The sequence below is a fragment of the Anguilla rostrata genome, chromosome 13 (genome assembly GCF_018555375.3).
Source record: "Anguilla rostrata isolate EN2019 chromosome 13, ASM1855537v3, whole genome shotgun sequence".
NCBI classification, from domain to species: domain Eukaryota; kingdom Metazoa; phylum Chordata; class Actinopteri; order Anguilliformes; family Anguillidae; genus Anguilla; species Anguilla rostrata.
The window spans coordinates 6097521-6109374 of NC_057945.1; the positions used below are offsets into that span (position 1 = coordinate 6097521).

The window sequence follows — 11854 nt, forward strand, 5'->3', positions numbered from 1 at the left end:
CGGTCCTCCGATTGCCCTGATTCTCCCTCAGAAACCAAGCCCTGCCACAGCCTGTATCCCCCTTGTAGTTTTGGAGGACTAAGTCCCGAAAAACTCACAGCCCTGTTCGTGAGCTGTGTGACTATGATGTTCCTTGTTACATGAGGATGAACTTGCTTGGGATATCCAGGAGCCTGGAACGAATGAATGCGTTGGGAAAACTCTCCTTAGCTTTCCGGGAACATTTCAGGAATTGTCTGAAGGACCAAGAACTGGGTCCCTGCTAAAAACTGTGTATTCGGATAAACACATTTCAGTCTAGTTCAGGTTTCTGGAGGGTCAATATGGACACAGGCAGGACTGGCTGTAGCCTCTCTGCTGCTCTTTGTGCCCTTTCTCATGGACACAATGCATGCCCCCCTTCATTTGACGCCACTTAGGCAATCATGTATAATTGCCTTGATACCGGCCCTGTATGTGGGTTAGGTTATTGTTTCCACCTATTACTCTGGCTCAGTTAGCTGCGTGCACCATCAGTTCATTCAAACAACTAGGCCACAGTAAACTGTTGGAATTATCAGACTGTCATTCAGGAACTTATCAAGATGTGCAGCTAAAACAATAGATCGCATAAATAATTGAATAGTTACATAGTTCAACTAAAAGCAGAAGTTTGCCAGTAGTATTTTACAAACAGAGACAGACCACCTTGTCTATCCCTGAGTAATGCTCAGAGATAGACAAGTGATACCGCCAATCAGTGTATCAGAACACATATGTATGTCTGTGTTTATATGACTGCGTCTATGACTGTGTATGAAGTGGTTGATTGCTTCTATTTCAGGTGACATTGGAGGCCAAATGGGCCTGTTCATTGGAGCCAGCATTTTGACCATCTTGGAGCTGTTTGACTACTTGTATGAGGTGAGGCGTTTTTTCTGTTTTTGAGCTGGATAGTTCCCAGCATGCACTGGGGCCGTGTTCACCTCAGAATGTATGGCTCCGATGCCTCTTTGCATTCCCCATTCACACACTACATTGTCAAATTGAGCAACTTAAAATGACATGGCATAGCACAGACCTGAATACATATCAGCCCATGCCCCATGGACCATGACTGGGTGAAGAACACATCTGCGAACACCTGATCTTACACCATCCGCCACAGGGCAGTGAGTAGTAATTATCCTAATTAACAGTTAAATCTTTTAACTGAAAAATGATACATCAGCACCTTGTGGAATGTGTGTTTCGATATGCAGAATTTCTCTGCCCTCTGGGAGAAAAATGTATGTGAGAGATGAGGTGAAAATTTGAAAGAAAGAGTAAAAATCAGATCAGAGCTATTGGCCAGTCTCATTTTTGCATGCGTAAATGCTGTAAGGTGCATTATGTCATGATTTATGCATGAACAGGAACATGGACTGACTAATACTGACATGTACTACTCTGGGGCCTTGGTTTGGTCAGTAGTCATCAATTCTGCCCTTGTTAAGGTGTTATTATCACATTTGAGTGCACCCAACGATCCTTTCTATCTCAGCGGCTAAATTTCTGCCTGATAGATAAAAGGCGCAATCCGGACGTTCCGTTTGTATCATGTCGTCCAGTTTCCTTTTGACTCGTCGTTTTTGATCACGTCCTCCAATTTGATGCGCCACAGTAACGTCCTTCTTTAATCCCGGAGGACAAGCGCGTGCCCGCCTCTGAAACACGAGCGCCGGCTCCTTCTCTCACTTCTGCAGTCCTCCACCCTGCAGCTGCGCAGTCATTCAGTTGCAGGAGTTCTCTTTGTGCGCAGTTGGGGCTGGCAGACTGCACAGGCTCGATCAGCTTGAGCAGCAGTTTTTGAACTCTCTCCGGGGGGACTTCCCGTGAATTTTCAGCATTTCTGTTTCAGCCAGTTTAAAATCCTTCAAAACACGGTCAAGTTTTTCCTCTAATTTCCCTCAAACTTGTTTATGCGACACAGGTGTGGATCGTTGCCATTACCTTTCACTTTGAGTTCCTCCATTTTGTACAGTTTAGTTTTGGTGACCTTGTGTCCAAGCTTTCAGCAGTTAGGGCCCCACTGGTGTCACCTGTGCTCAGGGATGGACTGCGATCAAAAATTGGCCTGACTTCTGTCCAGTCCGGCCATCCGCAATCATCTTGGACACAAACCGTCCTTGCTGGTGATGTACAAATCCCCAGCATCTTTTTATTACAAACACATTGCTAAGTAGAGATGTCTGAAGTAGAGATGGTTGAATTGATAATATAGGCCATATTGGCCATTGCATGAATCATGTTGGATTGTGATTGGTTGGTGCACAATGCCAGTAACATTTGGCCCTCTTAATTGGACTGACTCACTCCAAACACTGCCTTTCCAGGCCATGTCTTTGTGTTAGCTTTGATTAGATCCCCAAAGACACCACAACACAAAGGGATGAAAACAGTTAGTCTCTTCAATCTCTCTCTCTTTCTCTTTCTCTCTCTCTCTCTTTCTGTCTCTCTCTCTCTCTCTCTCTCTTTCTGTCTCTCTCTCTCTCATACACACACTCTATCATACAACTCAGACCGTAGGGCGTTGATCTGAAAGGGTCAATAATTTATTTGTGAAGTTAAAGAATATTTTACTGATTTACTTTATTTCACTATGTTCTATTTCTATAATGGATGGTGTCAGAACAGAATGTTCTTTGGTAAATTCTTAATGTTGGTGCTGCAAATTAAATTGGATAATTAATATGAAAGTGTTTAAATGATTAATTAAACAATTAGACAAAGCACTGAAGTAATTTGGTTCTGTACTCAGTTGTGTAGTTAAGTCTAAACTAGCTTAAATGCATCTGATCTTTGGCTTTAAGTCTGAACAGCCAATAATCAAATGAAATCAGATATTTGGAGTTCCAGTTTGGACCACATTGATAGTGGTCTGAAATCTGATAAATATCCAGACTTGTGTCTGTAGAATCAGATTTTTTTCTGCCCTCACAAATCCTCGCTTTTTTCCCTCAATACTCAACTTTCAACATCATTTCTCAACAGAAGTAAGAAACATCCAGCTTGGTCCAAACACATGAGCCTAATCTGCCACCAACTTCAGACAGTAGAGTGAACTCAATGCTCTTCGGAAATATAAAACAAGCTTGTCAGGATTGTGAGACTATTATTATGGGTGACTTCAATTACCCTGCTATTAATCGGGAATTGATGACAGGACAAAGAAAAAGTGAGGAAGAATTTTTAGATGTTATAAATGACCTTTTTTGGCACAGTATGTCAGTAGGCCTACTAGAGGCAAATCAATTCTGGATCTGGTGCTATGTAATGATCCGGATAGAATCTGTAGCATAGAGGTAATTGAGCCTCTTGGGTCTAGTGATCATCCTGCAGTTAGATTTCCTGTATTATGGCAAATTAACAAGGCCTCCTCTATGGCCTGAATTTTTTATTTTATTTTATGTCTTCAGATATTGAAATAGAGGGAAAAGTACTGGATGAATAACTTAATCTAAAGACAAACAAGGCTGCAGGTCCTGAGGGCATATACCCAAGAGTACACAAAGAGTTAGCTGAGATCATTTTTAAACCACTGGCAGGTATTTTTAGACCATCCTTAGAAACTGGAAAAATACCTGAGGACTAGAAACAAGGTAATATAACACCAATATATGAGAAAGGGGAAACTACAGGCCTGAAAGTTTACTTTCATCACATGTAAAATACTGAAATCTATCATTAGAGACAAGTTGGAAGTATTTCTTGAAAATTGCAACATCCTAAGGGATAGCCAGCATGTTTTTTGTAAGGGAAGGTCATGCCTGATAAACCTTCTGGTATTCTTTGAAGAAGCTACCAAGTGTTTTGATTATAACAAGGCTTATGATATTATATACTTAGATGTCTAGGCTTTCTATAGCTGGGTTCCTCTCAAGATTTCTTTCCCGTGGGGAGTTTTTTCTCGCCACCGTTTGAGGGTATTCTCCTCACTGGGAGTTTTTTTTTTACCTCATGTACTTGCTATTTGGGGGTTCAGGCCTGGTGTTTGCTCTGTTTGCTTTTTTTTGCTCTGTCTCTTGCCTTGCTACTCTGTAAAGCGTCTTTTGTGACAGTTCTCTGTAAAAAGCGCTATACAAATACAAGTGAATTGAATTGAAATTGAAAATGTACCGATTATTGCCACTTTAATCTTACTGGGATATTTCAAACTATAAGAAACAAATAACTGTATACTGGCATGTATTCAAAATATATGTGGTATATCTCTACATTGTATATTTTTCAATATATGGTAATACATTTTCATTTCTTAAGGCTATGGCTGTAGTCCTGTCCTCCCCTGACTCCCCTGATATTTTCTGTGGGTAGCGCCTCTCAAATTAGTGCCAGAACACACTGAGAGGCGCTACCCATAGAAAATATTAGCCTATGGGCGGGTCATGCGTAACACCTGGCAGACCACGTGCTCATGTGGCCTTCTGGGCTAGTCATTCGAAATGGGCTAATGAACGGCGCTCACTTGCTGTTCTGATGAATGCTTGTTAGCCGAAACGCTAACTGTGCTCTATTAAAGCTTTATTATTTGGAGCACCATACCAAGTGTGCAGATCTCACTTTGTTCAAGTTTTAAGACTCTCTTGACTCTGTACCTTAGCTATTGGGCTGGTGTGTGTGCATTTCTTCAGATATTACTCTAGGCCCATGGGTAAAAAAAAAAAAAAAAGAAAATTCAGTTTTAAAAGTAAATATAACAAGTAAATATATTGCATTTGTTTTGTATGTGTATGAAGGAAGTTGATTTGCACAGGTCACTTGTGAACACCACATTGTTCTCTCTGCATGTACAGCCGAGCCGTATAGCAAATAGAAAACGAGGAAGGAAGACGGTGTCTGGAACACACACGTTACCGTGAAATGTCCCTATAAACTGTGGCGGTCATGTCCACAATAAACATATGAAATTATTGGGTGCGCTAAAGCAGTTCTGGCACGTCCTTTTCACGAGCGTGTTTTTCTGTTTGCGTGCAGGTGATCAAGTTCAAGCTGTGCCGCTGCTCGAAGAAGAAGAGCAAGCAGAGCAGCAGCAACGACCGCGGCGCTGTCCTGAGCCTGGACGACGTGAAGCGCCACGTCAGTACCCGCGACTGAGCCTCGGCACCGTCAGAACCAGACCCGGGTCAAACGCGTATTTAAAGCATTTCAATTACTTTTACAAAATGACAGTGCCGTGCTATTTGTGTGCATCCAACTTTTTGTGGCAACGGTCTGGGGGAAGGCCCTTTCCTATTTCAGCATGACAGTGCCCCCCGTGCACAAAGTGAGGTCCATAAAAAAATGGGTTTGCCGATTTTGGCGTGGAGGAGCTCGACTGGTCTGCACAGAGCCCCTGACCTCAACCCCATCGAACACCTTTGCGATGAATTGGGACGCCGACTGCGAGCCAGGCCTTATCACCCAACATCAAGTGCCCGACCTCGCTAATGCTCTTGTGGCTGTATGGAAGCGAATCCTCGCAGCCATGTTCAAAAATCTAGTGGAAAGCCTTCCCAGAAGGGTGGGGGCTGTCACAGCAACCAACTCCATATTAACGCCCATTGGAATGACATTTTCAACAAGAATATATGGGTGTGATGTTTGGAGATCCGCATACTTTTAGCCATGTAGTGTGCATCAGCAAAGCAGTGTTTGCTAATCAGAGCTGACTGATGGGAACAGTAGGACACTTAACAGGATAGCTTGCTGAAACCCCACAACTAGAGCCTCAAAAATTACCACGGATTTGAATGAACATCTCTGTGACCCAGTCTAAAAAAAACATACATTGTGAGTCTCACAGGACTTGTATTTAGACAATAAAATTGCTCGTATCCAAGGCTAATGCACAAAGACAAAAAAACCTGGACCCCTGAACAGTGGAAAAAGTGATGGTCTAATGGGTTGTCTTCTACTCTTTTTCCTACGCCTGGATTACTTTATATTGAGGGAAAATCCAAGGTAGCCTTCAACCCACAGGGCGACATAGCTCAGGAGGTGAGAGCGGTTGTCTGGCAGTCGGAGGGTTGCCGGTTCAGTCCCCGCCCTGGGCGTGTCGAAGTGTCCCTGAGCAAGACGCCTAACCCCTAACTGCTCTGGTGAATGAGAGGCAACTATTGTAAAGCGCTTTGGATAAAAGCGCTACATAAATGCAGTCGATTTACCATCCATTTACCCACAATGTCCGTTGCCAACTGTTAACCCGTGTGTTCGGTTTGGGTCAAATGGACCCATTTTAAACTTTGAGTAAAAGAAAAATTACACGTTTGAGAGCTGAATTTCATAACCAGTGACTAAACCAGTATAAATTTGGTTCTTGTTTTGTTGTTCATCATCTGTATTTGCTTTATGTCTTATTTAGTTTAGTTGAATATAACAACATAAATATGAAAAATAATTGAAAATGCCAGTGCAAATCTGGCTAACAGTTTCACAGATGCTAATAATTAAACATTGCGGAAGGGTTTACCATGGTGGTGAGTCTGTAATAGTCTGGGCAGCCATCTCATGGGAGTCATTGGGTCTGATGATTGTTCTGCGTGGTCATGTAATGGCCGAGGAGTGTGATGCCATTTTATCAGACCAGATGCATCATGTGGTGTAAAAACAGTTCCCTCGTGGTGTTCCCATCTTCCGAGACGATAACGCGCCTCCACACTGCTAAACGAGAATGGTTTCAGGAACACCGTGATGAAGATTTTTTGCGTCTTCCTCTGACTCATGTCTCCCGAAGGTGAGGCATGATGTAAACGTGAGAAGCGTGAATGTTAGCCCCGGCTTGGACGCGCCCACGCTCCACTCTTTGGTATAAGGGTAATGAGTAATGTTTTCAGTTGGACGCCCACCTAAAGCCTGCGTTTCTTGACTGGTAGAATGCCAGGTCATATTTTCTGCAATTTATTATCCACTTAAATTATGTCATTCTAACAGAACAGACACTTATTTAACTATGTGTAAGAGGACGGGGTTGGAGAGAGAGAGAGGGGGGGAGAGAGAGAGAGAGAGAGAGACGGCTGACCAGGCCAGAGGGATTTTGAGCTCATAATGTCAGGTGACATTTACGGAGAGCTGTAATTTCACATGCAGTGGAATGTAAAAGATATGAACTTCAGAGTTGTGTGGAAGGAAGGAAGATACACAATTATGCCTCATTTGAGTTTCCTCATTTTAAAAACTCATGGATTATCGTCGCCATTCTCGCTGATTCAAAAAAAACAAGCATTGAACAGAGAGAAAACTGGAAATTAACCCCTCCCTTGATAACTGTGAATTAGGTCCATGGTAGCTTAACGTGTTTTATAGAAAGAATTATCAGAAGAAAACAGGAGAAGGTTGAAAGATTGTGTGTCACTGGAAAGGAGAGTTAGACTGACGAGAGAGAGAGAGCAGATTGTCTCTCCACTGGACATCGAAGCCAGCGAAACAATATGAAGGTAGTTTTATGGTAATCAAGCTGCTATTTACTGTCAGTAGTTCAGCTGGCTTGACATTAGACTCCGTCTGACTCATTTAAGGAACAGCATGTTCAACAAAAATGCACTTCAAGTAACTCCAAAACAATTTGGGCAGCAATGTAATGCCTCCAGATATACTGAAATTTTGGTTTATGATTGTGAATAAACCCTTCAAAATTCATCTGTTCTTACATACAGCCTCAAGAAATCAAATTTTGCTGTTTGAGTTACTCAAAGTGTATTTTCTTCCTTTAGACCAGGGGTCCACGGCCCTCCGGTTGAAAACCAGACATACCCCTAAATACTTGTTTGCCAGCAAGCAAAGCCATCTGGTTATTCGAAACAGTTGTAACTATCCAAATTATCCTTCATAGCACATAAACGCTGTCAGAACCAAGTCAAACCTAGTCAAAAATATATATGAAATCCGAAAAATATTATCACATAATTTTAGTGAACTATCCCTTTAATTTAAGGTGGGTTCTTTTATAACTCTGTGGCACAGGCAAAGCCAGCTATGCCATTTTCACTAGGCTTTATAGATACATTTACTTGTGTGGTATATTATATATTTTATAACTTATATTTTATACTTATATTTAATAAGTAAAAGTGATCCATTTGTGTTATTGTAGGTAAAAATTGAACAAAACATTTTGTACTTTGATTTGTTATTCAATAAATGTGTAAAAGAATTCTTTTCTACCTAAAGTTTTTTTTAAATTTTTTAACTACAGGTGGTCTAATACTTTTGGCCTGTACCTAATATGTGGTATTTTTGCCAATCCCTGCCCCCTCTCCCCCTCGCTCATGGTCTCTTTTTCTCCTTTTGTACTTCTGTCCACTGCACAGGCTCCTTGCGAAAATATCCGCGCACCGTCTACATATCCCGCAAACATGCTACCTCATCACCCTGGGCAGGGAAACTTTGAGGACTTCACCTGCTGAGCCAATCACCGAGGAGCATGGAGGCAGAGCCTTGTAGCCTGCGCTACCAAAGTCAGCAACTACAACTTTCAATAAGGACATTTATGGGATTGGAACAGATTTTAATGGGTTTTTTTCTTCTTCAGTTTTTATGAGCTTTTTTTAATGGAGTATTTGCTTCTCCATTTCACATGGAGAAAGAAACTGAATAATCCACCACAAACAAAAACAAAAGCCAAGTAGAAAAACCCAGTTAGAAGAGTATGTGAGGGGAGCCCGAACCTTTTCGAAGGAGGACCATTCGTCACAGATTTTGTGCTGCCGTCTCAGAAGAGATCCTTTTCGAGGCCTGGTGAATACGGAGCGCTTGGCCTCGCAGAGCGCGAATGTAAAAAGTTTCGTTGTCAACCGGACGCTTGTGTGAAAGCTTTTCTTTCCAATGCCCCTTGCCTTTACTGCACCGACACACAGACTTTTCCAGAAACTTTCCGGTGCATTTGGACAGTACAGTAGAATACAGCATCGCATTCTCAGCTGTTCATGTAGCAACTGTTCATTTCTCTCTGTCACCTGACCAGCCAAAAGCAGGTCTCAGTGTATTTCTCATGAGAAGGTATCTTCTCCCTGGGTTAAAACAGCTGCCTGGAAACCCAAGGGGGAAAGGTGCTGTGGGGGGGGGGGTGGGGGGGGTGGGGGGGGCTAGGTGTAGAGACTTCTACCATTTTAGGGCGCAGAGGTTTAGCCAGATGTATGGTGAAAATCTTCAGGTGTCATCCTGTAAATGCATGCTTGTACTCGTCTTCGTGTGCATGTGCAGTTATTTTCAGTTATTCTATTATTTGAATTGCCATATTGCCGTAAGGGATCGTCCTTAATTTTTTTTTCTCATTTTTAACATTTTTAAAAATAATTGTTGTTGTCTGTGTGATTGTGTGCGTGCGTGTATATGAATGAGGGGTTGTGCGTTCATTTTGGGAGGGGGAGGGGTTGTGAGGAGCGTGTTTCTATTGCCCTACCCCAACAAATTTATTTGAATATTCACACCTAGATAAGGGGACCTTTATGTAACTGTGTTATAATCGCAAATGTCATATCAAAGCACAACAATAACACCAATATGTAAAGGTGATGTAAAAGTACTATGAAGACTATGATTATATTCTGATTGCTATTACCATCATGGTTATCATGTACCATTATTAGTAGTATTATTATTGACATTTATTTGTTTTTTTCTACTACAAGAGCATACAGTATTGCCTGATCATCCAGTCTCCATCATTTCAGATACCAGGCTGTTCTATTTATCTAATGAGATTTAAAGAAAATAAAATTATGAATAACCATTTTTGAAATAGGACATCTTATTTTTCCTGCATCTTCAGTCTCTTGTTTTCGGTGTTCCAGCATATTTAATTGAATTTAATGTGACCTGCGGCAATTTATGTAAGTGTTCTCTCGCAGTAATGCTTTGCCCAAGGAAGTCTCTCAGCTGCTTCCTGTTATGTGGATTTGCGGTTTATTGAAGAACGGGGTTTGAGCAGAATCGTCCTGCTCCTCGTCACAATGATTCAATCATGACCTCAGCAGCGGCCTTCCTCTTGTCTCCCCCAAATGCTGAGCTATTTTTAGGCCGGTAATGAAATCTAGAATTAAAACTCCATTTAGCAGGAGGGAGAGAGAGAGATAGTGAGCCTGGGAGAGAGGCAAAGTGTATGTGAGTAGGTGATGGGGAGAGAGAAAGAAACAGAGAGAAAGAGAATGCGAGCGAGACAGAGAGAGAGATAGACCCCTGAGAAAGCGAAAAGCAAGTCAGAGAAAGAGAGAACTGTAGTTAATAGAAACAATGCTATTAACTGTTTGAAAACATTTGTCTGCTTAATTAATAGAAACAGTGCTGATTATTCTGTTTTAAAACATTTGTCTGGGGGGAGGGGTAGGTTCCTGAAAACAGCAGGGTGTGATCTTGCAAGACAGGGCCACCTTCCAATCCCGCTTAAGGCTATTACATTAATGCACTAGGATGGATGTGACATTTCTGTTTGTGGTTTCTATACAACATCCTTCGCGACCATGCAGAAAGTCAAAAAAGCCATTATTCTTCTCGCTGTCAGCTTTTGGATCTCAACAGGCTAACAGGTATACCTCCAGGTATTTAATTTTCTGTGCAGTTTGAAGCTAATCCTGAAGATCATTTACCTTCACAAAGATTTCACTTGAGAGGTTTATGAGCATCACATGAGTACAAATTATATATTTATATTGAAATATTTTTCCTTTAGTGTGTGACATTGATTCTCAGCAACCATTTTGTGTGGCAAAATACATAGTTTTTAAATGCGCAGTTATTGAAAGTGAGTTTGAGAATTCATTACGGTGGGATTATTTCTGAATTATCTGTCAAATAAATAGCTTTACGTTTTTGCAAAAAGGAAACGCCTTGGAAATACCTGAGCTGTTCGGCACTATGGGATGCGTCTTTGTTGACATGAGCAACGGCTTATGGCTTTATCCTGGAATAATATCAAAAAGATGACAGCCCCAAACAGCTAAAATATAACCAGTTTATTAACGGTCAAAGTTGAGTTCAAAATGTGTGAAACGGTGTAAAAAATCTCACTGACCTTTGATCTGACCGTCAGTAAATTACATTTTGGCATATTTAAACTTTGGGCCCCCCCTTTATGTTTACAGATCATTTTCTGGGCGATCTTTTGGCAGCCATGCTGCCATCTGCCCTGCTTATTTTGGCTCGGTGGCCCTGCCAGCTGACCTGCGCAGTCGTGTTATGAGAGCGCACTTTATGCGCAGTTAGTGCACACACTGCAGGCGGCCAATCACAGGCCAGAATGAAACCCTTCGTCCCTGCGAGACATTACAGCCAATAATGTGTACGAGGCTGCCAACTTAATTTTGCACTGGAAAAGAGTCTTGCTATTTCAGTGGAACTTCCTGTTGAAATAAAGGCTAAGTATTCGTATATTGGATTTTTATGTAAAACAGGCACATTCTGGATTCAATCGCAAAATATCAAGGACATGTCCCTTTAACAAACCGTTAGACAGCACTTGGACCCTTTTCCTGATTTTGAGTTGAAGATTCCGTAGTTTTTGCTCTGTACTCCCAAGTGTGTAAAATTTGCCAGAACCTGAAAAAGGCTCAGATTAATTAGCCCAGATTAATTGCTCTTCTGCGATCATATTTTCATTTTAAAATGTCTATTTTCATTTAAAATGTAGCTGTTGAATTGGTTAAGCAGGCAGAGGATAACTTTAAAACACCATGGCCATTTTCATCATTAATTTGGACATTTTCACTGTACAAATTATAGTGCAACTTATCAGGAAAGCATAACCTCCTGCCACACAGTATCCTAAACATTGCACGAGGGCTCTGGTTTTCAACTAGATCCAGAGGTATTTTACACAATTATCAGGATATGAATGAGCCAACCCAGCTCAAGTGAAGCTTCT

At 41.5% G+C, this 11854-nt stretch overlaps 1 protein-coding gene across 6 annotated transcripts in view; it reads left to right on the top strand.

Moving 5' to 3' along the window:
* LOC135237794 (acid-sensing ion channel 1B) overlaps window positions 1-9727 on the top strand; it is a 178278-nt gene extending 168551 nt beyond the window's left edge. For 4 of the 6 annotated variants that reach the window (XM_064305253.1, XM_064305254.1, XM_064305249.1 and 1 more), the window contains 3 exons: window positions 824-903; window positions 4996-5097; window positions 8307-9727. In XM_064305253.1, the coding sequence (XP_064161323.1) occupies window positions 824-903; window positions 4996-5097; window positions 8307-8402 (278 nt within the window). In that variant the 3' untranslated portion in view covers window positions 8403-9727. Of the gene's footprint in view, window positions 1-823; window positions 904-4995; window positions 5162-8306 lie in introns of all 6 variants that reach the window. The other 2 variants (XM_064305252.1, XM_064305251.1) reach the window with 2 other exon arrangements.
* Window positions 9728-11854: the final 2127 nt, after the last annotated feature.